The following is a 27241-nucleotide window of genomic DNA, read 5'->3' on the forward strand; positions in this document are numbered from 1 at the left end:
ATATTTAGCATATTTAATGCCATAAAAGACCCAAGGCACTTCTTGGGAATGTATTGAAGAAATGATTTGCCTGAGCAGCTTAAGGAGATATTAGGGCAGATGACTAAAAATATTGGTTAATGAGATAGGTTTTAAGAATTGATCCATGTACTTTTTGAATTATCACAATGGGTGCAGCCCCTCCTGAACTGTTCTCCTTTGTAATTTTCCCTGAACTTTCTAATCTATCCAGTTCTTTACTTGTTACTTTAAACAGTACGAAAGGCGCTGACCCAGCCTTGCAAAAAGTTGACTGTACACCCATTGTAGTTTATGATGAGTTTAGGCTTGTGATGTTTGCATTTATCATTTAGGCCTCCTTGCTTGAAGACTACTTTGTGCTCTCCTAGTACCTCCTCAATCACTGACTTGCTGTAACTGATCACCACTCAAAATAGGTTGACCCAGTTTAGCTGCATCTTTTTGACCCTTTAATTTTCCTTCAGGAGACGTTGGTCTCTCCGAATACAACCAATGGCAAATGATAGACTCTGTGTCAGCCTACTCTAGCACTAGAAAACTGTGATTGGAATGGCTAATTTTCACATCATAATGTGGCTTCAGGACTTCTCATATTCTTCTTTCAAGATATTGGACATTGCTGCATCTATATGGACAATGAAACTCAGGGGCACTAGAATTATATCTACAGCCTCATTGCCCTCATGTGCTCTTTCTCTAGCTCTCTGACAGAATACAAGCTCTGATCTTCCTGCTTACTGGCTTCTGTTTCCACACCAATCGTTCACATATTTAATAATATTGATGCACAGTATGATAATGAGAAACTGCAGGACTGTTTCTCAAATGGAAATAAACCTCATGTAGACCATTGCTGTCATCTTTGAGCTATAAAGAATTATTATTCACCAATGTTGAGACAGCAAACTATTGGCAACGATACCTTCACAGAGAGAGAAAGAAATATCTAGGAATGAAGAAGAAATTACATATTGTAACATCATTTTTTTGTTTTACTAAATGCATACTAGACTTAGAAAAGCACTAAGAGAAGCTTTCTTGAAGATGAAATTTACTGTGACAAAATAAAAACAAATATGTAACCCAAAGTGTTATATTCCAAGTATTGCTGGTATTTGGTTTAATCGTCCTAAATAATACCTGCCAATGTAATTAACTCAGTCACATTAGGGGCATTTAAGCAGTCCTTGGATAAGCACATAGGTCATGATGGGATAATGCTTAGGTTAGTTCACAGGTTGGTGCAACTTTGAGGGCCGAAGAGCCTGTTCTGCTTTGTATTGTTCTATGTTCTATGTTTTAAAGTCTGCCCTGGCATTTTGCTGACCAGGAAGCCCTTCTTTAGGTGGCAGGCAGGTTCTGATTCTAGGATTACTGACCCTATTTCCAGATTTTCTGGTTTACACTAGGGATTTTTAAGGATGTGGGCTGGTTTTGAACTTGTAACCAGCACTCCTAACCTGCTCCATTCCACTTCAGGGATAGGCAGAGCTTTCTCCACCACATATTTCATGGCGTTTAGACAGGTTTTTAACGAATTATAACTACAGTCTACCTGAGAGAAACTTCTCCAAGTTACTCCTATATACCAACCTAACCCTCATAGCTTCTCATGCCCCCATGCCAAGCTGTGCTCCCATAGACATTAGAGGGGCATGGGTTGGCAAAGATATTGGGGAGGAGATGGCCTAGTAGTATCATTCAAGATGGCCTAGTGGTATTCCTGATGAAGTGTTTTGCCCGAAACGTAGATTTTCCTGCACCTCGGATGCTGCCTGACGTGCTGTGCTTTTCCAGCACCACTCTAATCTTGACTCTAGTGGTATCGTTGCTAGACTATTAATTCAGCGACCCAGATAATATCCAGGGCACCTGGGTTCGAATTCCGCCATGACAGATGACAGAATTTGAATTTTAAAACAAAGTTTGGAATTAATGGTCATGTCGATTGCTGGAAAAATCCATCTGATTCACTAATGTCCTTTAGGGAAGGAAACTGTTATCCTTATCTGGTCTGACCTACATGTGATTCCAGAGTCACAGATTTGTGGCTGACTCTTAATCTACCTTCTTGGTAATTAAGGATGGGCAATAAATGCTGGCCCAGCCAGGGATGCCCACATCCTGTGAATGAATATAAAAAAAAAGGTTAGATGGAGGAGCATGAAGTTGCAGGGATGGGAACTGTGGAGGGGATGACAAAGGGGTGAAGGCTGGGACTCCTTTTCTTTCAACATAACTGGGATGAAGTCCCAGAGCACTAAGATAAGCCTGTGAAGCGGCTTGCCTCAGCACCCAACATTGCTGCCTCCGAGCCCTTTCCCGCAATGGCTAGCCTGACTGTCACCCAGAATCCTGAAGATGGGTTACACCCAAAACCTCAACTTCTCCACATCCTGATACTGCCTGGCTTGCTGGTTCACCCAGCCTCCTGCCTGTCTACCTTGGATTGCAGTACCTGCAGTTTATTAGTCTCTAACCTTGACTAGCCCCGGCATTGAAAATCCTGCCTTTATGGACACTTTCACCAGAGGTGGGAAGATGAAACTAGGAATTTGTTTGACTCCCATTTCTTGCCTTTAAGATGAAAATCGTGCTGTATACATTCTTTTACATCCTGCAATAACATTGTACATTGTCCAGCTGCCTAATTCCTGCTGTATGTAAAATTGCTTTAACAGTGGCTACTTGCAGTCAATCCATGTGGGTGAGTTTTTTTCTCAGGGCAATGTACAACCAGTAGCTAACTGCCTGCAGCCCCTGACAGTTTCCATGGAGATACATGGTGTTATAGCTATGGTATTTGCTCATCCTGTACTGGATTAGGAGAGCAACTTGGTGTCGGCAGCATGCATTTGGAAACTGAAGTTCTCTTTTTCAATACCCACAGGCAGCATTAGATGAGAAATAGGAAAAGGCCAAGAACATCCTTTGGAACAGTTGGTAGGAGTGTTCACCTGAAGTAACAGTATGGCAACTGGGAGTGAAGCCACTGCAGGGATTCTTTGACTCTGGTTAGATAAGCATAGAGTGCAAGCTCTTTCAGCACGTTGACAGTGTCAGAATTAGAGGAGAATAGTGTAGTGTAATGTACTGAGGCTTAGAAAGCAGGATTTGATTCTTGGGGACAAGATAGATTAGGAAAGGGCATGGGGAGAGGTAAATGAGCAACCAGAGGATTATGTGAATTTAGTGTGGTTAGGGAAGTTTGGCCTGATGATCGAGAGAAAGGAAGGGAGTTGACAGAGGCAACTGGTATCATTCATTGTGAGGGTAGAGTCGACAGAGGAAAAGGATTTAAAAAGTTGGTTTGCAATATATAGAAGAGTCTGTGTATTATCTTTGCATTGTAGGTTGAGCATCCAGTACTTAGGGTCAGGACGAGAGTGATTTGGCACCTCATACCTGTCCCACTTAGCAATTAGATAATGGCTGATTATTATTACATCTCTGTTTGGCTTATTTGGAGTCTTTGTTGGAATAGGGACATCACTGACTAGACCTGAACTTATTCCCCATTTCTAATTGCATATAGGAAGAAGAGGGTGAATCTAATGTGCCTAACAAACATCTTTCAATGTCAACATCAGTTGCCCAGAATTCAAAATTTGTGGGGGAGAGAATGCCAAACTTTCTAATTCTATTGTGAATAAAAATGTTTTCTGATTTCCCTCCTGAATGCTCCCCTTTCATTTCAAAAGCTGGATGCCTTGCTCTGGATTTCCATATGAACATAGAACATAGAACATAGAACATTACAGCGCAGTACAAGCCCTTCAAGCCCTCGATGTTGCGCTAACCTGTGGAACCAGTCTGAAATCCATCTAACCTACACTCTTGCATTCTCATCCATATGCCTATCCATTGACCATTTAAATACCCTTAAAGTTGGCAGGTCTACTACTGTTGCAGGCAGTGCGTTCCATGCCCCTATTACTCTCTGAGTAAAGAAACTACCTCTGACATCTGACCTAAATCTATCACCCCTCAATTTAAAGCTAATCCCCCTCATACTAGCCATTGCCATCTGAGGAAAATGGCTCTCATTATTCAACCTATCTAACCCTCTGATTGTCTTATATGTCTCAACTAAGTTGCCTCCCAACCTTCTTCTCTCTAACAAAAACAACCTCAAGTCCCTCAGCCTTTCCTTGTAAGACCCTCCCTCCATATCAGGCGACATTCTAATAAATTGCCTCGGAATCCTTTCCAAAGTTTCCCTATCCTTCCCATAATGCGGCGATCAGAACTGGACGCAATAGTCCAAATGTGGCTGCACCAGAGTTTTTTTACAGCTGCAGCATGATCTCATGGTTCCAAAATTCAATCCCTCTACCAATAAAAGTTAACACACCGTATGCCTTCTTAATAACCCTAGCAAACTGGCTGGCAATTTTCAAGGATCTATGTACCTGACTATTAGATCTCTCTGCTCGTCTACACTACCAAGAATCTAATCATTAGCCCAGTATTCCTGCTACTCCTTCCAAAGTGAATCAACTTACACTTTTCCAATATTAAACTCCATTTGCCACCTCTCAGCCCAGCTCTGCAGCTTATCTATGTCTCACCGTAACCTACAGCATGCTTTGTCACTATCCACAAATCTACTGACCTTAGTGTCATCCGCAAATTTACTAACCCATCCTTCTATGCCCTCATCCAGGTAATTTATATAAATGGCGAACAACAGTGGATCCAAAACAGATCCTTGAGGTACCCTACTAGTAACTGAATTCCAGGATGAATATTTCCCATCACCTACCACCCTCTGACTTCTTTCAGCTAGCCAATTTCTGATCCAAACTGCTAAATCACCCTCAATCCCATGCCTCCATATTTTGTGCAATAGCCTAGCATGGGGAACCTTATCAAATGCCTTACAGAAACCCATATACACCATATCAACCACTTTACCCTCAACCACCAGTTTGGTCACCTTCTCAAAGAACTCAATAAGATTTGTGAGGCATGACTGACCCTTCATAAAACCGTGTTGACTATTCCTAATCAATTTATTCCTGTCTAGATGACTAATAATCCTATCTTTTATAACCCTTTCCAACACTTTACCCACAACCGAATAAGGCTTGGACGGGTTGGACCAAAGGGTCTATTTCTATGACTCTATGACTCTGCTATGCTTGATTGTCCCTAATCTTAGTCTAGTCATTCTTTCATTCCTGATGTAGCTATAGAAAGCCTTAGGTTTTTCCTTGATCCTATCTGCCAATGATTTGTCATGCCCCGTCCTGGCTCTTCTTAGCTCTCTCAAATCTGTAACTCTCAAACACCCTTACTGAGCCATCACATCTCATCCTAACATAAGCCTTCTTCTTCCTCTGGAAGAGAGATTCAAAATGTTTAATTCTTTTATTATGTCAATACCTTAATTCAATCAAATAAGCATGAAGAACTGCAAAGGCTGCAAATCTGAAACAAAAACACAAAGTGCTGAAGAAACATAATAGCATCTGTGGAGAGAAAAACGGTTAACATTTTCAGTCCAATGATCCTTCTTCAGACAATCTGACATTGTCTTTATTCAACACTTCCAGTTTTTGTTTAATATCACTCACTGCTCAACTATTTAAACTCTAGTTTTTGAAACACGTTTTCATAATTTAACTCTTAAATACCTTGCATCAATTTGTTAAGTATTCTGATTTGGAGATGCTGGTGTTGGACTGGGTGTACTAAGTTTAAAAAAAATCACACAACACCAGGTTATCGTCTAACAGGGTTATTTGGAAGCACTAGCTTTCAGAGCGCTACTCCATCAGGTGGTTGTGGAGCATAAGATCATTAGACACAGAATTAATAGCAGACCTTTACAGTGTGATGTAACTGAAATTATATATTGAAAAAAACCTGTATTGTTTGTTAAGTCTCTCATCTTTTAGAATGAATATGTTGGTTTCAGTTTTTTTGTATGTAAATTGCATAACTTTCTTAAAGTTACATTCTCAAGTGAACTTTAACAATAGGTGTTATGTTGGCCCAGATGTTGCATTGAAGGTGTGAGCTGCCCTGTGTGAGACTGTCTGTGCCACAAATGGTCAGACTGATTCTCATCTAAAAAAGGGATTTACAGAATCTTGCATGGATTCATGCAGTTTTTGAGCAAAGTAAAATGTAATTGTGCAAGTACAAATTCACCCCACAAACTTATATGTGTATGTATGCATGTAGTGTGTGTGTGTGTGGGAGGGAAGGGGGTGTTATGAGTGTTTATGAGAAAGTGTGTGTATGTGTGAGTGTAAAGGTGTATAAGTCTGTGAGAGGGTGCGTGTGTGAATGCAGGAGCGTGTGTGTGAGCATATGAGAGAGGGTCTAAGTGAGTGTATGGATCTGTAGGAGAGTGTGTGTATCTGTAGGAGTTTCTGTGTATCTGTGTCAGTGTGTCTGTCTGTCTGTGTCTGTCTGTGTGTGTGCATCTATCTTTGTGTGTGCGTTTGTCTGTGTAGTGTAATGGGGTCACCTGTAGTGTGACATGAACCCAAGGTCCTAGTTGTGGCCATTGTCATGGGTACCAAACCTCCACCCCTCCCCCCCGCCCCACTCCACCTCCACCACCACCACATAAACACAAAAATTCTAAATCTTGGTGGGTCTATTCTGCACCCTCATTGGCGCAATCACAGCTTTCCAAAGTGTGGTGACATCAACTGCTCACCCTACTTCAGCTGTGACCTAACTGTTGTTATATAGAGCTCAGTAAAATCCTTGCACTTGTATTCTATGCCTGTGCTAATAAATTCATGTATCCCACTTGCTGCCTTAACCATGTGTCCTGCTACCTTCAAGGATCTGTGGACATGTAGACCAGGGTCCCTCTGATCCTCTGCATTTCCGAGGGCCCTACCATTTGACTTGCACCTCCTTGTCTTGCAAGTCCTCCCAAAATGTATCACCTCACCTTTTCAGTATTAAATTCCATTTGCCAATGTACATCCCATCTGATCAGCTCATCTATATCTGTAATTGAAAAATTAAAATTAGTTTAACCTATTAGATGCACATTTGATTTCAACAGATCTAGTAACCAATATGCAACCCCAAAAGGTTAAATTTTACAGTAAGTGAGATTAGTGAACCTGGGCACTAAGAACTGAAGTGACGTGCTTCAGCATGCCTATATAACCTTCATTGGACATTCTTCGTGAAAAGAAACCTTCCAAATCCAACATACCTGTGTTTCTTATGCACACAATTAGCTATTATAAGTTCTTGGCAAAACAAGAAGAACATGTCCAAATCTTGCCTGGTTTCTCCCACCACCTCCCATCTCTGCCAGTCCTTAAATCTTCAGCCACACTCTACAGCTCACTAATTAAACCATCTTAGGAAAGTTTCTTCTATTCTATTTCACAATACACAGTGGGGCTTATTGTCCAGGCTGCCTCTGCATAATACCCACTCCCTTGTCTCCTGTCCAGACACATGCTGACTTGCCGTGTAGCTGAGGTGGGTGGTTGTAAAACAACACTGTTCATACAGGTGACCTGTTTTGACGCATTCAGAATCTGAGGTGGAGAGAGTTGCACAACACTGTGGGTAGGCAAGGCCTGATCTTCTCTTGGATCTGCTCTTCGTTCTGACTAAAATAAATGTTTCCTAGGTCTTTGACAGGTGGATCTGCAGCAGAGAGAGGAAAGGTATTTCCTCTGTTCTGGAGTCCTGTCAGTCATCCTCATTCCCATGTAAAGAGACTGTATGGTGCCCTCATGGTCACTTGATGTTACTGCAGGGTAGTAGCATCCCATTATGATTTATTCACAAAGGCTCCCTTTGCTTTTGTTTGGTCTGTATTAACTATTTTGGTTTGACTGGACAATAAATATCATTGATGCTCTAAATGGTGGGGGATGAGGGGGCATGTGTGTTGAGATAATTCTTATTTAGCTGGTCTTGGTACAGTCAATAGTGCACTTTATGGTCCATCATAAAATACCCTGTTTAGCCCCATTAAATATTTCTACGGTAATCATGCATCAGGCCTATAATTGACTTCCCTTCCATGCCTGACTCCTTACAAAAGACCTTCCAGGGCTTTGCCCCTAAATATATCTTTCTCCATTGTGTAATGCCCCTATTTCAGAAAATCTGTTTGAATGATCACACAATTTCAAAAGAAACAAAGACTGCTAATTGAAGATCACAGCTGTTCTTAGTAAGTGATTGCGAAAAAACGTCACCAGCAAGGGTAAAATAGATGATGTTTTGTACGAGATATGAAGACTGAGCCAAAACCTTTTTGAATAGCGCTGGGCTCAATGGTTAGCACTGCTGCCTCAGCATGAGGGACTCTCTTTTGATTCCACCCTTGTGTGATGTTCTGTGTAGAGTTTACACATTCTCTCATGACTGTGTGGGTTTCCTCCAGTGGCTCACATTTCCTCCTACAGTCCAAAGATGTGCAGGTCAGGTGGATTAGCCATGGGAAGTACAGGATTACAGGGGTGGGATTGGGGGATTGGTCTGGGTAGAATGCTCTTCGGAGGGTTAGTGTAGATTCAATGGGCTGAATGGCCTGCTACCACACTGTGGGGTTTCTATGATTGGACTGTACAACCAGTTTTGCCATCTGCAGCCTCTTTTCAGAGAGTCTTTGGCATGCTATTAGGCTCTAATGTCCATTAAGTATCTGTCTTTTCATGGCAACATGCACAACATCCTTTGAATGTTCAGCAACCAGAATCCATAAGATTTTTGCTCTCAGTACTTTTGTTCCTTTTATATATTCTGTGTTATCAATAAGGAACTGTGCTTGAAGTCACTGCTCGTTAGAGTTAAGGCTCTCAGTATTGGTTGGATGGTGGTGGGGTTTTCATGTTGCAAGATTAATAATCCAGAAAACCTGTTAGCGCTCTGGGACAAGAATTCAAATCTCACCACGCACCTAATAGAATCTAAATTCAATGAATAAATCTGAGGTTGAAAGCTAATCTTAGTAATGGTGCCAAGGAATTATCATTGCTTTTCGCATTAAAAAAAACTAACTAGTGTGTTAACGGCCATTAGTTAAAGCATTAGTCAGTTAACACTACAGAATGTGAGTATTGCTGGGAAAAGACGCGTTGTCAAAGCAAGAATTATAAATACAAGGAGAAAGCGAATATCTCCACTACATGAGAAGAGAGTGCTGATTAGTTGGCAAGTCGACTCTCTGATCGAGAAATGGCAATGGATTTAGTGTTCTTGTGAAATGTCCTGATGAGTATAAGATGAAAATGTGTCTTTTCTCCAGCGATACTTTAGAAAAAAATCCACTATTCTTACTTAACCTGGACAAAGTTGAAAATCACACAACACCGGGTTATAGTCCAACAGGTTTATTTGGAAGCACTAGCTTTCAGAGCAATGCTCCTTCATCTGGTAGCTGTGATTTTTGACTTTGTCCACCCCAGTCCAACACCATCTCCTCCACATTATGCCTTAATCTGTCCACGCTATAACTCTTGATCCATAACTACATGGTTGAATGTTAACTGAACTCTGAAATGACCAAGCATGGCACTCAGTTCAAGGGAAATTAAGTCAGGATTGGGTGACAAATGCTTACATCCTATGAAAGAATAAATAAATAAACTCCTGTGCCCCCACTCTGTGACCTCACTCAGGTCCTCCTTCTGTGACTTGTGACCCTCAGATTACAACTTTGCAAACTCTCCCATTCTCCTGTAAAAAGCAGCTACAAATGTCAGGCCTTCCGCCTCCCAATTTCAAGTTTTATTTGTCAAGAATCTGATAGTTTGTGATTCCCACTCACTACTCGCTTAATTCCCGAAGGTACATTTAATCTTGTTCATCAGAATGCAAATTACTCAAAATAGCTTTCCACAAAACCTTAATTGGCTTCTGACTGCATTGCTGTTTATCCTTTCCTTCACTGCTTTTCCACCAGCTATCAGTTCCTGACCTCTTGTCCAATTCTTAGGTCATTCTCACTACGTAACTTGCTTCAGTAAGTTGCACTAAATTCAATCCAATGATATCCTAACACCAATTTTGTATTTTAACTTCATGAAGGCTTTGGGGAGAAGGAGACTTCAATGAAGAGAATGATCCAGGATTCTGACCAATGAGTTCTATAAGGAATGAGTTAGTACAAGTGACAGGATAATGAACATCTTACCACTAAACAGTGAAAGTGTAGACACCAGGAAGTTGGTGCGAGAAGGTGACTTGGACCCTTGCAAGCCAATAGAGAGGAATCTCAAGTATTATTATAAGCTTTGTGGGTGATGTTAGAAGAGCAAGGAATCATTTGGTGATTTCGCCATTTCTGCAGCTGCAGCAGGAAGATGTGCTCGGAAAATGCACAATTCAGATTCTCGGGCTACAATGCTAATGCCTTATCTCTTGCCAACACTGCTTCAGCGTGACTCCCCATGGGATCAATCACCACAGTTAGCATCTCATCTTCCACTGACAATGCCTGCAAGTGTAATCCCCAAGTAGCAATGAAAGTAACAGCTTGAATGCAAATCCATGGTTTTATCCTATAAGTGAGTGCCAAGTTCCTTGGAAGCAATGTTGCCAATGTGGATAATGTAGGATTTTCACTTGCGATTAGAAGAGATCCATCCCTTGCACCAGAGTACAAAGGGCTTCTTGTTATACATGTATTATATTAATTTAATACAGGAATTAAAGAGTTAAAAGTATGTTTTAAAAAATCCTGAATTAGCAAGACACTTTGAATGTTAATCCTCAAGAAGGTTGGTAAAGTTTTAAACATGAAAGCTGCTCTCAAATTCAAAATGCAGCAAATATTATTAATGTGATTGCCTTGTTGTACTTTCTGTGTGGAAGCATTGTCTTTGTCAAAGTGTTTGCTGTACTGTTTTTCTATATTGTGTCATAAATTTGAATGGGACGTATCAAAATAAGTTACGTGCATGTCGCAACAGCTAATATAAGGTTACAATATCTGTTGGTTTTTTTGCCTTCCTGAATAATTTTTAAAAATTACCTGCACTTTGCCATCTATTTCGTTGCTTGTTGAATGGTTACACACAGTTACCGCTCGTGCACAGATCAGTGATGGTGTGATGGTTGTCCTCACAGAGGAGAGCAGGTAGGCAGCAGGGCTCAGGGGTGACTCTCAGCAGCACCCCCTAACCCCAAAAGGCTTTGCTAATACCAGGCCCCTCAATCAGTAACTGAATGCTTTTGAACAATGGAGAGACTTTGGGAATCCACAAGCAAATATTGCAGCATTTGTGGCTGTATTCACTGCCTGGCAAGCTACCTGCCCACTGCAGCAGTAGTTTTTTTTAGATTAGATTAGATTACTTACAGTAAGGAAACAGGCCCTTTGGCCCAACAAGTCCACACTGCTCTGCTGAAGTGCAACCCACACCATACCCCTACATTTACCCCTTACCTAACACTATGGGCAATTTAGCATGGCCAATTCACCTGACCTGCACATCTTTGGACTGTGGGAGGAAACCGGAGCACCCGGAGGGAACCCACGCAGACACGGGGAGAACATGCAAACTCTACACAGTCAGTCGCCTGAGGCAGGAATTGAACCTGGGTCTCTGGCGCTGTGAGGCAGCATTGCTAACTACTGTGCCACTGTGCTGCCCGTGGGATGAGATTCTTAACTGGCCAGTTAATTATCCACATAAGGGCCTCAATTGGCCACCTCCAGAGCTCTCCCATCACAGACTGCATCAGGTTCCCACCCATTACCCTCTGACCTGCTTAAGTGTCTAATTCTACCAAATTGCCATATGGCGGACACAAGACTCTGTTCGCTTTGTTTTCACCTGAACATTGTTGATGTTTGAGTCTGTCTCACCACCACCACTGTTGCTAAATTATCAAACTCATATTCAACTTCCAGTCCTGTATAAGCAAAAATGTGCACCATATGAAGACTGAAGCCATTTTTTTCTGTTTGCTGCAAACTCCATTCCTCAACAGCTGACTCTATCCTCCTCCCTGGCACCAGCATGAGAATAAGTCAGCTGTTTATAAGCTGGGTGCTAGATTTGACCCTGAGATGAGCCCCCAACCATAACTGTTTCATCACTAACACCACCTATTTTCACCTTGTTATTGTCACCTGGCTTTGCCCTATCTCATCACATCTACACCTGAAACTCTCACCCATGCCTTTGTCGCCTCTAGACTCAATAATTCCAAACAATTTCACCTTATATTTCAAGTTCAACACTCTGTAAACTTCAGGTTCTCTGTTACTCTTGTCTTAACTCTCACTCCATTCATCTATCACCCTTTTGCTTGTTGACCAACATTAAATAAAGGGTAAAGTAGCCATATTCCCAGAGGACCATTCTCTCATTCGAGAGAGATAACCAATAGTAGTTTCACCACACCTTAGGCAAGGGGAGAGGCTGAAAAGGAAAATCCATCATGGTACATTTAGCCAGGTTGGGAATTGAACCCATACTGTTAGTATTTGGATCTAGAACCTAGATCCCATCCTGTGACTTGATTTCTTTATTTTAAAACTTGGGACATTTATCTCATGCTCAAGGTTCTAAATTAATATAAATTATTCAATTTATTGTAATTGAAATTACTTGTTGAAATTATAACCATGTTCATTATAAACTTTTTTTTTGCGCAAGGCTCATTGGAATATGTTCCATTAATGAAGATTCTCTGTTGTACCTCTGTATTTTTATAAAATTCATACCTAGTTTGTGAAATTGACCGGTTGTCATATTGTGTCACTCTGGAAGACATTGCTGACGTGTATTTCTTCTTTACTCAGAATTCACAATCGCTGGACACCTGTATCCAACGCATCCTCTCTGCCCTGTACCCTCCCTTTGATGCCACTGCTCCCACAGTGCTCAGTCAAATCTTCAGGGTCATTGACACTGCGTACAAGGGGGATGGGCTCTGCTGCCTACTGGATTTCTTGATTCCGGCAAAACGTATTCTGGAGAATGTTCAACAAGAGGCTTGTGTAAGTGTGATGAATTATAAAGCAGTTATCTGTGTATCTTTCCAAAGCAAAAATCACACAAAGGATTGGGAAAACTCATTATTTAGGTTTGAATTAATAGGAACTATTATGATATCTTTATGCAGCATTCTGTACAAAAAATTCAGATTTTGTAGTGTAATTTGTACTGCTGATCCATATTATTCTGTATAACACGCCATTTTGTTTGTAGAATTCCTCAGAATTTCACAGGCTCCCTATTCTCTGGGTGAAGAAATGTTTCATTGTCTCAGTCCTAAATGGCTTATCTTATATCCTTAGAATGTGACGCCTGGTTCTGGAACTCCTGGTCTACAGGAACATCCTACATCTAGCTTGTCTAGTCTGTTAGAACGTCATTGGTTTCCATGTGACCCCACCTCATTCTTCTAAACTCCAGTGAATCTTGTCATAATCAATCCAGTCTGTCTTTGTACTTCAGTCCTGCTGTTTCAGGAATCAGTCTGGTAAACTTGCGTTGCACTCCCTCTATAGCCAGAACATCTTTCCTCAGAGAAGAAGACCAAGTTTGCACACACTAGTCCAGGTGTGGTCTCATCGTGACCTTGTACAATTGCAGAAAATACACGAAACCAAGTTATAGTCCAACAGGTATATTTGAAATCACAAGCTTTTGGAGTACTGCCCCTTCATCAGGTTCACATGAACTCGAATTAAATAGTGTGTCAAAGCCTAGGTTACTACCTCATCTCATGTAGAACCTAACAGGGAGGTTTTCTGGTCACTTATCAGTTACAACGAAGATATCGATAGAAGAACTTAAAGAGATCCTGTATAATCAATGTTGTGTAACTAAAACACAAATAGGTGGCCAGTGCCAATAATAGATTTAGTGATCAGATGACTTTCTACCCATAAGAATGCATTTGTGTTTGATAAAAGTTGTGTTATGTGGGCAGCCAGCATTGCAATTCCAGAAAGGAACTGATCACAGTTAATGTGTGATCTTCATGATCATTTAAGAATGGTTTGACAAACATCTGGCGAGAAGCTATCTTTGTTGGTCAAGACTGATTAAGGATTTTGGGGAATGTGAAAGCTACCCGCTATTTATTATAACAGGCACCCATTTGAAATGTGCCGAGGTGTTTCCAATGAATTGAATAACAACTAGTTTTATCCTAGGATCCTCTGGGAAGCTAGGGAGGAGATAGCGGAGCCATTGGCCTTGATTTTTATGTCGTCGTTGTCTACAGGAATAGTGCCAGAAGACTGGAGGATAGCGAATATGGTCCCCTTGTTCAAGAAGGGGAGTAGGGACAGCCCTAGTAACTATAGGCCAATGAGTCTCACTTCTGTTGTGGGCAAAGTCTTAGAGACAATTGTAAAGGATAGGATTTATGAACATCTGGATAGGAATAATGTGATCAAGGATAGTCAGCATGGTTTTGTGAAGGGCAGGTCGTGCCTCACAAACCTTATTGAGTTCTTTGAGAAGGTGACCAAGGAAGTGGACGAGGGTAAAGCAGTGGATGTGGTGTATATGGATTTTAGCAAGGCGTTCGATAAGGTAGCCCATGGTAGGCTACTGCAAAAATTACAGAGGTATGGCATTGAGGATGCATTAGAGGTTTGGATTAGGAATTGGCTGGCTGGAAGGAGACAGAGGGTAGTAGTTGATGGTAAAGGTTCATCTTGGAGTGCAGTTACTAGCGGTGTTCCACAAGCATCTGTTTTGGGACCATTGCTGTTTGTCATTTTTATAAATGACCTGGAGGAGGGGCTTGAATGCTGGGTGAGCAAGTTTGCGGATGATACGAAAGTCGGGGGAGTGGTGGACAGCGAAGAAGGATGTGGCAGGTTACAGCGGGATATAGATAAGTTGCAGAGCTGGGCAGAAAGGTGGCAAATGGAGTTCAATGTAGCTAAGTGTGAAGTCATTCACTTTGGTAGGAGTAACAAGAAGATGGATTACTGGGCTAATGGTAGGCTAATTGGTAGTGTGGATGAGCAGAGGGATCTTGGTGTCCATGTACACAGATCTCTGAAGGTTGCCACCCAGGTAAATAGTGCTGTTAAGAAGGCATACTGGGCTTTATTGGTAGAGGAATTGAGTTCCGGAGTCCTGAGGTCATGTTGCAGTCATATAAGACTCTGGTGCGGACTTATCTGGAGTATTGTGTACAGTTTTGGTCGCCATACTATAGGAAGGATGTGGAGGCACTGGAACGAGTGCAGAGGAGGTTTACCAGGATGTTGCCTGGCATGGTAGGAAGATCATATGAGGAAAGGCTGAGGCACTTGGGGCTGTTCTCATTGGAGAAAAGAAGGTTTAGGGGAGATTTGATAGAGGTGTACAAGATGATTAGGGGTTTAGATAGGGTTGACAGTGAGAACCTATTTCCGCGTATGGAGTCAGCTGTTACTAGGGGACACAGCTTTAAATTAAGGGGAGGTTGGTATAGGACAGATGTTAGGGGTAGATTCTTTACTCAGCAGGTTGTGAGTTCATGGAATGCCCTGCCAGTATCAGTGGTGGACTCTCCCTCTTTATGGTCATTCAAGCGGGCATTGGATAAGCATATGGAGGTTATTGGGCTAGTGTAGGTTAGGTGGACTTCGGTCGGCGCAACATCAAGGGCCGAAGGGCCTGTACTGCGCTGTATTTTTCTATGTTCTATGTTCTATGTAAACTGTTCAAGATTCTGTGTAGCTTGTTGGTTTCTTATGGGTTCCTAGAGGAAATCACTCCAGGCAGTGAATCTCAATTTTGTTCAGAAAAGTTTTCAAATTTCATGAGTTGAATGGGTAAGACATATTGAAGTCCCATGTATTATACTGCTTAGAATAGAGCAGCAAAATACATTATACAAATTATTAGCATGCTCTTGTTAAACAAATGCCAGCTATGAACTGGAAGAAACTGGTGATATATTTTTCTTTATTACAAACTTCATACTATTAGCAGTAGAATACCAGCTGAATTCAGTCTTAGAAGAAAGCCTAGAACAAGGATTTAATTGCTAAAGCCATATTTAGCACCATCAACATAACAAAAACTCATCAAACAAAGAGAATCTTGATGTAGTACAATTAAAGAAAGAATTCTAAAGTTGAACCAGAAGGTTAAGGTAAAAGCACATAATCTGTCTCCATGCCCCTTGATAACTTTAATGTCTAGCAAGCAATTTCTTTCTTTCTTAAGCATATTCCTTGGATCAGCCACATCCTACTGTGATAAGAGAATTCCATAAGTTCACCACCCTTTAAGTAAATACATTTCTTATCATCTCAGTTTGAAATTATTTGCTGCATATCCTGAGGCCGTGACCTCATGTTCTAGACATCTAGGTGAGGAGAGCATGACTCCATTCCATGCACCCGTTTTGTCTAGCCCTACCAGAATGTGTTAATGACAGTCCCTCTCATCCCTGTAAACCCAACTAAGTACCAACCCAGTTTACCTAATCTCTCCTCATATTCCAGTATCTGGTCTGGTGAACCTTTGCTGCACTCCCTCTATGACAAGTGTATCTTTCTTGAGTAAAGAAACAAAAACTGCATACAATATCTCAGGGTTTGTCTGACCAAAGCCCTGGTGTGGATGCAGTGAGATTTCTTGCTCCTGTACACTCTCATCGAAGGCCAACATACCATTTGCCTTCCTAACTGCTTGCAGATATTTTCTAATGCACCCGTTCAGAGATGTTAATACAGGTAGTTCTCGTATAAAGCGTGTTTCGGCTGCACGATCTGGCTATAACATTGCTGAAGAATTAGGGAACAGTATTTCTGAGAATGCTTACCTCTGTTCACAATAGTTCGAGTCCAGCGGTGATCGTTTTTGCACGCTTTGTTCTGCACATGCACTGAATACAACACTGAAGTCTCCACACCATTCTGCATATGTGCTGACATCAGCTGCTGTCCGAGCTTGTGAGAAGTACAGTATTATCCATTGTGCAATTAAACTAATGAATGATCATTGCTCTCCCTCTGAGACAAGAATATTCTCCGATAATTCATCTATAAGCCCTGTATCATTCCTACAGAATTGCATTACTCTTATTCACAAATTTGCCTTCCTAATTCGCTTTTGTACTGCCTATCATACAATCTAAACCAACCCCCAAAAAACAACCAAGAGATAATCAGCCACAGCCTTCCACTTCTGCAAACACAACTACACTTGAAGATGGTGAATGATGACCCTCTGTCTCTGCATTAACAATGTTTTTTCAATGTAATGTTGTAAATTTACTTTTGTTTTGTTAATAAATAGGATTTAAAACTTCATTCAGGCTGTGCTATACTTGGTGTTAGGCTTTTGGGTGATCTTTGAATGATTGTGAGTGATTTTTTTTTGCTGGTCCACTCCAACCCCACTTTTCCCATAGGCCCCGTTATTTATATTAAGCGAGGTTTCAATAGAACCCAACTACGGCGCCTATAGAAGAACCACTTGTACACACTTCTACAACAGGTTGGACTTGACTCCGAGCCTTCTAGCCAAGAGGTAAGGACACTGTCACTGCACCACCAGTGCATTCTGTTTTTCTCACTGAAATAGACAGCTTCACACTTACTCATGTCTATATCTACCATATATTTGCTTGGTTACTCAGCTTGTAAATCACCTTGAATACTCATTATACCCGATTGACCACTCACAATCTCACCTAGTTTTTTGTCATTTGATTCTCTCATCCAAAGCGTGGGTATATATTGTGAATAGCTGGAGCCCAAGCACTGATATTTTTTATATTGCAAATATACTTTTTTTTAATCATCATCCACACTGAAAAAGACCCAATTATCCAGATTGTCTGTTTTCAATTCTCAGTCCATGCCAGTGTATTACCACTAATCTTATGTGTGATAATTTTGCACAATAACCTCTAACATGTGACTATTAAATCCTACTGAAAATCTATCCACACCTCATCCACTTTCTTTCCATCATCTATTCTACAGGTTATAGACTAAACATCTCCAGTAAATTTGTCAACCAGTTTCCTTTCATCAAAAAATGTGATTTTGTGTAATCCCATTGGTGCTTCGTAAGTTTCTTATTATTACATCATTTATAAAAGAGCTTAGCAATTTTCTTGCTACTAATGTTATACTAACCGATCTGTAATTCTGTGATTTCTCGCACCTTTTTTAAATACTAGAGTGACATTTCTCACCCTCCAATCTGTCAGATCTGTTTCAGAATGCGAAGAATTTTGGGAGATAAGAGCCAATGCATTCACTACTTATATTGCTATCTCCTTTTGTATCCTAGCACGCAGATTATCAGTGCCTATTGATTTATTATAGATTCATAGAGTCATAGAGATGTACAGCACAGAAACAGACCTTTCAGTCCAACTCATCCACGCCGACCAGATATCCCAACCCCATCTAGTCCCACCTGACAGCACCCGGCCCATATCCCTCCAAACCCTTCTTATTCATATACTCATCCAGATGCCTTTTAAATGTTGCAATCATACTAGCCTCCACCACTTCCTCTGCAGCTCATTCCTTACATGTACCACTCTGCATGAAAAAGCTGCCCCTTAAGTCTGTTTTATATCTTTCCCCTCTCACCCTATGCCCTCTAGTTCTGGACTCCCCCACCCCAGCGAAGAGACTTTGTCTATTTATCCTATCCATGCCCCTCATGATCTTTTTCGTCATTTTGTTCATACGATTCCTTCATCCAAATAGGCCTTTATTTTCCTTACATTTACGGAATGGCATTTATTTCCTCTTCTGTGAAAATAGACTAAAATAGTCATTTAATCGGTCTACCATTTCTTGATCTTCATTATCAGAATGTAAGTGCCTCCATTTGTCTTTCACCTTTTTCCATTTGCATATTTATAAAAGCTCTTACAGTCTGTTTTATGCACCCTGCAAGTGTACTCTCATGCTCTGTTATTGCTGGTCAGGTGGGTGGTGTCCTGAGTGAGTGAGTCGGTCACCCAGAGGTGATGCAGGGTTAGCAATATTGGTAGTTAGGGTGGATGAGTAGGTAGTTAATGAGGTACGTTTGGTATGATGCAATTAGATAACTTGCTAGGCCTCGTGGAGTGAAACAATCCAAAAAACATGACGAAACTGGCACTTGTCAAAAAATGTAAGAATTAGCCCATCGTGCCCATGTTACTCAAGGAACACAAGGTGATTGAACACACAAGCTGGTTACCATGACTCAGTGTACAAGACATGGAACAGTCAGGATATTCAATGACTTATAACTGCATCTGGGGTAAACCAAAAGTACCAGCCGCAGCAGCAGGAAGGAACCTCTACATTCAAGTGATGTTCCAACCATTCCCTGGCTAAAGGCAGCAACAGACCAATTGAAGTGCACAGGGAGGATTACATCCTTGTGATGGATTATTTCAATTTCTGATTGTTTGATGACAGCAACACCATAAGTATGATGAGGGGTGCTTTTCTCCGTTTATTTTGTGTCTTGAATCAGATTGTATCAGGCAGTGGACTGAAGAAAACATCAAAAATGGTTTAAAGTTGATAGTCACCGATGAGGTGCCGGAAGACTGGAGGTTGGCTAAGGTGGTAAGGACAAGTCAGGGAACTATAGACCAGTGAGCCTGATGTCAATGGTGAACAAGTTGTTGGAGGGAATCCTGACGAACAGGGTGTACATGTATTTGGAAAGGCAAGAACTGGTTAGGGTTAATCAACATGGTTTTGTATGTGGGAAATCATGTCTCATGAACTTGATTGAGTTTTTCGAAAAGTAACAAAGAGGATTGATGTGGGCAGAGCGGTCTATATGGACTTCAGTAAGGCGTTCGACAAGGTTCCCCATGGGAGACTGGTTAGCAAAGCTCAATCTCATGGAATACAGAGAGAACTAGCCATTTGGATACAGAACTGGCTCGAAGATAGAAGGTGGTGGTGGAGGGTTGTTTTTCAGACTGGAGGCCTGTGACCAGTGGAGTGCCACAAGGATCGGTGCTGGGTCCACTACTTTTCATCATTTATATAAATGATTTGAATATGTACATAGGAGGTATGGTTGGTAAGTTTGCAGATGACACCAAAATTGGAGGTGTAGTGGACAGCGAAGAAGGCTACCTCAGATTACAATGGGATCTTGATCAGATGGTCCAATGATCTAAGAAGTGGCAGATGGAGTTTAATTTAGAGGTGCTGCATTTTGGGAAAGCAAATCTTTAGCAGGACTTAATGGTAAGGCCCTAGGAGTGTTGTTGAACAAAGAGACCTCGGGCGCAGGTTCATAGCTCCTTGAAAGTCGAATCACAGGTAGATAGGATAAGGCATTTGGTATGATTTCCTTTACTGGTTAGAGTATTGAGTACAGGAGTTGGGAGGTCATGTTGTGGCTGTACATGACATTGGTTAGACCATTTTTGGAATATTATGTGAAATTCTGGTCTTCTTCCTATTGGAAAGATGTTGTGAAACATGAAAGGGATCAAAAATGATTTACAAGGATGTTGCCAGGGTTGGAGGATTTGAGCTATAGGGAGAGGCTGAATAGGCTGGGACTATTTTCCCTGGAGTGTCGAAGGCTGAGGGGTGACCTCATAGAGGTTTATAAATTCATGAGAGTCATGGGTAAGATAAATAGAAAAGTGACCTAAGAGGCAACTTTTTCAATCAGAGGATTGTGCGTGTAGGAATGAGCTTCCAGAAGAAGTGGTGGAGGCTGGTATAATTGCAACATTTAAAAGGCATCTGGATGGGTATATGAATAGGAAGGGTTTGCAGGGATATGGGCCAAGTGCTGGCAAATGGGACTAGATTAGATTGGGATATCTGGTTGGCATGGACAAGTTGGTCTGTTTCCGTGCTGTATGACTCTATGGTCCAACAGAATGTAAGATACCAAATGATCATTAAAAGTTGAGCAATGAACCATTTATCATTTTAATTCAAAGTGACCTCAAAGGAAGTTGAAATTCGCTAATAGAGAATGGCTTATACCTGCATTGATTCATGCATGCTGTGCATCACAATGGTATTTACAGGTTAGGCCTGTTGTTCTCTGAGAGTAGCTGCAGTAACTAAATGATATGATATGAGCAATTTTTTTTTGCTATTAGAGAACTTAATGACATATTGTTTGTGATAGCATCTAAATATTGTGGATTTAGCAGAATATTTAACTTGGGCTATAAGCATAAGCACAGATGCAAAACTAATAAACTGGAAGTCAAAGTGAATGGAGTTTAGGAGGCGTGGTAGAAATTTGGTAAATAGTGCAGTTATTTTTAACTAAATTGTCAATAGGTTTGTTTTTTCCCTTTTTTTCACCTGTTTCAAGATATTGCATGATTCTATGTGGATAGAGAGTTGTTGAGATGAGGGTGATAATGTGTAAAACTTACAAAATAATTTATTTGTTTGGTAAATGAAAATTTCCAAAGCCAAATGATAGTCTATTCATTTGCTGACTATATACACTTTGTCTTTATTAGAGGAGACACTCTTGGGTAACGCGCAACATTGGTTGTTCCTCTCCTCAAGTGCAGGAGGAGTTTGTACAGAGAACCAAGTGCTGCAGGGGTTGGCTGTACTGGGCTCCTGGCCAATCCAGAACCTATTTTGCAGGAGCCAGTGTCACTGTGGTAATTCAAAACCTGTCATGCATTGGATGGGGTTTGTTACAAGGAACTTGCTAGCGACTGTGTCATAACAGTTTGACAGCTCGCTACCAGGATTTGAACAGTTTGGGACTTGTGTCTGTGATACTGTTATGAAAGTGTAGGTGCATACTGTACCTTTAAGAGAGAGAGGAAGCTGGCAAGGACTTAGAGAAGCTCATTAAAAGATTTTAAAATGTAACATTTGGTTGACACGAATAGCTGGTGTTATGTTGCCATGGAACAAAAACAAATGCAAATTTGGCCAGTCAGGCTAAATTATGCCCAGACCAATCAAATTTGAATTTCACTGTTTGGGATGACATCAAATCAATGAAATGATCTGATGTTTTGGGATATAAAATTGGACATTTTGAACAGTTAGGGGGAGAACAACAACAGGTGCCAACAAACAGATTGTTAGCTGAATAGCTGTCTGAAAGGTACTTGTCTCTAAAACAGTTGTGCAGCAGAAGACCAAAGTCAACCTTGAGGAATCTACAGAGAAAGGTTGACATCTGAAGACTATACCTATGTTTGAAATTGATTTTGCTATAAATTTATGAGGGAATTTATCAGATCAGTACTGTAGAGTGAGAAGTAAAAGATAGGTTTAAGAGAAAGCAGTTGTAAATAGTTGTTGATTTTAGTATTCTCTGTTGGACTTAAAGAATAAGATTGTTAATTTTTACTTTAATTGGTGACTTCTGGGATAGTTCTTTGCCTCTCGAAATGTAACACATTACATTGCGAGGTGAGCTTCTCTGGGTGTCGAGTTTAAATTAGCAGAGGGGTTTACACTGTGCTGTAACAATCCAAAGGATGTCCACTGGTAGATCTTGCTCGGGAAGGTTGCTTCATATAATTTGGAGATACTGGTGTTGGACTGGAATGTACCAAGTTAAAAATCACACAACACCAGGTTATAGCCCAACAGGTTTATTTGGGAGCGTTATCTTTTGGAGCGCTGCTCCTTCACCTGGCACAAACACCTGATGAAGGAGCAGCGCTCCAAAAGCTAGTGCTTCCAAATAAACCTGTTGGACTTTAACCTTATGTTGTGTGATTTTTAACTTTGCTCCATATGAGGCAGTGTGATGAAAGGCAGACAGCAGCTGAATTGAGTTGGAATTGGTAAGTGAAACATTAGTGCAAATGGTTTCAACTTGATTTCAAAGACGGTCAGGGTTGGAGGTTGATAATTGTGAGTACAGGATGTCAGGAAGGAGCATCCAGCAAAGGATTCCAGATATCATGCACAATGTTACCTTCAACTGAGTGTGTGTGTGTGTGTGTGTGTGTGTGTTTGTGTGTGTGTGTGTCCTTTGTTACATGGTGCACAGTAATCTGGTGTGGCACCTAATACGTCCAGTACAGGTACACAGTCCTTTATCCGAAACCCTCGGAGCCAGCTGGTCTTTGGGATTCAGAATTGTTCGGATTATGGAATAAGTGACAGTTTCTTGGTGAAACAAAAACAAACTTACCGAACAGCAGATGCACCTGTAAGTATTGCAAGCGCTGAGGCGGAATTGACGCCTGCCACTGCTCGGCTACACTGCCACGTCACATCTGAGTGATGTGGGTCGAGTGGGTGTGGAGTTGGGTAAACTGTTTGCACATCAAACAACCTTGTTATGGAGAAAGAAACTTCACGAAAACATTGTAGGATTTCGGAGATTTTTGGATTTCGGGATTGTGTACTTGTTCTGAGCTCTGGCATGTTGCGATAGCATTGGCCCACGTAGATTGAGCAAGTTTGGCTAATAGGCTATTTCTGGTTTTGATCTCTGCTGTGGTTTTTTTTTCACATGTTGAAATAAGAGAAAAGAATTACCAAAATGAGACAGGGTCAATGGACTAGCTTTATTTCCATTCATTATTATTATTCATTCATTATACTGTATCATTATTCATATTGGGGCAGATCGGTGGCTCACTGGTTAGCACTGCTGCCTCACAGCACCAGGGTCCCAGGTTCGATTCCACCCTCGGGTGACTGTTTATATGGCGATTGCACATTTTCCCATGACTGCATGGGTTTCCTCCCAATGCTCTGGTTTCCCCCCACAGTCAAAAGATGTGCTTTGGCCAATCCCATCGAACAAACTAAATTGCCCATAGTGGCCAGGGATGTACAGGCTGGGTGGATTAGCTGTGGGAAATGCATGGTTGTAGGGATAGGGCATGGTGTGGGTCTGGATGGGATGTTGTTCAGAGTGTTAGTGTGGACCCAATAGGTCAACTGGCTTGCTTCCATACATAGGAATTGTGTGATTAGTTTTGTGTGCTAGGATGGGTTCCCAGCACAATTCTTAGCTAGGTTTAGAAAAAAACCCAAAGCAAATAGAATCCCAACAGTGTGGAAACAGGTCATTTAGCTCAATAGGTCCACATCAACTCTCCGAAGAGTATCCCACCCAGACTTACCTCATCCCTGTAACTCTGCACTTCCCATAGCTAATCCACCTAACCTACACATCGCTGGACACTATGGGGCATTGAGTTTGGGATTGGGAAGTCATGTTGCAGCTGTGCAGGACATTGGTTAGGCCACTTTTGGAATACTGTGTGCATTTCTGGTCTCCCTCCTATAGGAAGGATGTTGTAGATCTTGAAATTGTTCAGAAAAGATTACAAGGATATTACCAGGGTTGAAAGGTTTGAACTATAGGGAGAGGCTGAATAGGCTGGGGCTATTTTCCCTGGAGTGTCAGAGGCTGAAGGGTGACCTTATAAAGATTTATAAAATCATGTGGGGCATGGATTGGGTAAATAGACAAGGTCTTTTCCCTGGGCTGTGGGAGTCCAGAACTAGAGGGCATAGATTTAGGGTGAAATGGGAAAAATTTAAAAGGGACCTAAGGGGCAACTTTTTCACGCAGAGTGGTGCGTATATAGAATGAGCTGCCAGAGCAAGTGGTGGAGCTGGTACAGTTACAACGTGTAAAAGGCATCTGAATGGGTACATAAATAGGAAGGGTTTGGAGGGATATGGGCCAAGTGCTGATTAATTTAGGATATCTGGTCAGCATGGATGAGTTGGACCAAAGGGTCTGTTTCTGTGCTGTACATATCTATGACTGTAAGCTGCACAATTGTGCACTGTGGGAGGAAACCAGAGCACCTGAAGGAAACCTACGCGGACACAAGGAGAATGTACAAACTCCACACAGTCGCTAAAGGCTGAAATTGAACTAGGTCCCTGGGTCTGTGAGACAGCAGTGCTAACCACTGAGTCACCGTGCCACCCTAAATAGTTGGTCACAAATGGGATTAATGGGTTAAATTTAGACTAATATGCTGCTATTATCCTTGAACCACAGAGATTTCATGTTATGTGGACCATGGAGAAGTATCTATATGAACCAATCAACTCGGATGGTGGAGATGGGAATTGACAATGTCTATCTTCACTGCCTTTGAGAACTGTGGAGTCATTCTTAAGTTTCCATTAGGAGTTTAAACAAGAACATAAAGCTAGTGAAATGATAATGCATCTTTTTTGATTAGATTAGATTAGCTTACTTTCAGTGTGGAAACAGGCCCTTCGGCCCAACAAGTCCACACCGCCCCGCTGAAGCGCAACCCACCCATACCCCTACATCTACCCCTTACCTAACACTACGGGCAATTTAGCATGGCCAATTCACCTGACCTGCACATCTTTGGACTGTGGGAGGAAACCGGAGCACCCGGAGGAAACCCACGCAGACACGGGGAGAACGTGCAAACTCCACACAGTTTTCTGCAGAAGGATTGGGTTCAAACACTGAAGGAAATATTAAAATGTTATGATTTTCTGCCCAGTGTTGTGTGATGTTCTGGTAATCCAGGGTTAATTTGAACTGCAGTTTTTCTGCAGCACAGGGAACAAGTTAATTATTATGCAGGATTATCCCGTGATCTTGTGCTGGAATAAAGAACCGACAAATAGAATTTAAAATTGTGCGTGCCATCCATTCCAGTCGCTTTTGAACAGTAGTATCTTGAAATATGAAAATAGGTAAATATCTTGCCAACATTATTGAAATGTTAGAACCTACATGAAAAGGACCCACAGGCAAGCTGTGCCATGCAAAATCTTTTATTCATGAAAGGTCACACCCTTAAATCCAGTTGTGTAGCCATGATTTCTCAGCACCAGTAGAGCTGTTTTGGTTCCAAAATTGTATCCACAGTGCAAATGTGGGTGCTATCTTGGGTAAGATTATTATGGGCGCAGGAAGCATGCATTGGACACAGTAGACAGGCTGTCATGATAACCAGTGAGTAACTGATCCCAGCACTGCCATTTTGGAATTTAACATTCCAGCTAATGTCCTTACTTAACCTCACACAGCTGAATACACACTCAGCAGAAAGCCCCAATCCACCACCAACTGGCACTATTTATGGAAAGCATCGACTTCTTTCAGCTTAGTTGCTGATTGATTTCTGCTGGCTGTTAGCTGAATTTGTAGAAGCTCAAACTGTTATTTATCCATTTCTAACTTGTGAAGGGAATCGAATAGTTGCTGGGTGACAAAGGCTATGTGCTAACCATGTGGACACTGACACAGATTGGTAATGCATGTACAAGAATTGGAGATGCTGGTGTTGGACTAGGGTGTACAAAGTTAAAAATCACACAACACCAGGTTATAGTCCAACAGGTTTAATTGGAAGCACTAGCTTTCGGAGCGACGCTCCTTCGTCACAATCACCTGATGAAGGAGCAGTGCTCTGAAAGCCAGTGTGCTTGCAATTAAAGCTGTTGGACTATAACCTGGTGCTGTGTGATTTTTAACCATAATCAAGAAGGTTGCATGCAAAATACAAAAGAAAAGCTATGGTGCAATACAAAATTTCACAAAGTAGAGGTGCTCTATGATGAATATGTTCAGCCTGACCCAGAGAAGACCTGTGCATGGTTCACAACCTTAGCAACACTAAGAATCAACCCTGCTGTGAGCTGCTGGGGATGAGGAGAGAAAAGACGATGGGACTGAAGAAGTGAGCAGGCAACTGGAAAAATGTTCGAGGTGTAGTAGGTTTTTAGCAAAGGTCAGGAGGGACGTGGACCAAAGGAAGGTGTCTGACAGGGTGGAAGACAGGGAAGATTGAATGACTGAATGGCTAGTGCTTCAGGGCTAAAGAGAATGTAAAATGCAGCAGAAAACAAAACCAAGAATCAAAAGATTGCAGGTGTTGCTATCATAAGAAAACAAGCCAAGAAAAAAAAATGGGGACAAGAGCTTACAGTCTGAAACTGTTAAATTAATTATTGAGTGCCAAATACTGTAAGTGCTTTATTGAAAAATGAAAATTACAGTGAACCTCACTGGAACAGCACAGTTGGCTGAGGACAGAGATGTGAACATGAGAGCAATGTAGTGAATTTAAATGTCAGGCTATTGGAAACTAGGACTCATTCATTAGTGACATCCAATAAAATTTATTTTACTTGTTAGATGGAGTAATATATAACTCAGATCTCAGGAATGAAAAGGCAGTATTCTGATGAAATCTGTAATTCAAATAAAATTTCTGTCCTTCCCCTTATGTATAGACACACTTGCACAAACGTGTGCAGCTCAATCTTCTTATTAGGTTTCACCTTGGATATTCTCCAGTTATCCATTGGGTATGATGAGGATCATCCATGTGGTACACA

General features: G+C 41.4%; 1 protein-coding gene across 3 annotated transcripts in view; it reads left to right on the top strand.

The window, feature by feature from the left end:
- LOC140463174 (pleckstrin homology domain-containing family G member 4B-like) overlaps positions 1–27241 on the top strand; it is a 185899-nt gene that overhangs the window by 58157 nt on the left and 100501 nt on the right. For all 3 annotated transcript variants that reach the window (XM_072556954.1, XM_072556953.1, XM_072556955.1), the window contains exon 2: positions 12779–12976. In XM_072556954.1, coding sequence (XP_072413055.1) covers positions 12779–12976 — 198 coding nt within the window. The remainder of the gene's footprint in view (positions 1–12778; positions 12977–27241) is intronic.

The sequence above is a fragment of the Chiloscyllium punctatum genome, chromosome 37 (assembly GCF_047496795.1).
Source record: "Chiloscyllium punctatum isolate Juve2018m chromosome 37, sChiPun1.3, whole genome shotgun sequence".
Lineage (NCBI taxonomy): Eukaryota > Metazoa > Chordata > Chondrichthyes > Orectolobiformes > Hemiscylliidae > Chiloscyllium > Chiloscyllium punctatum.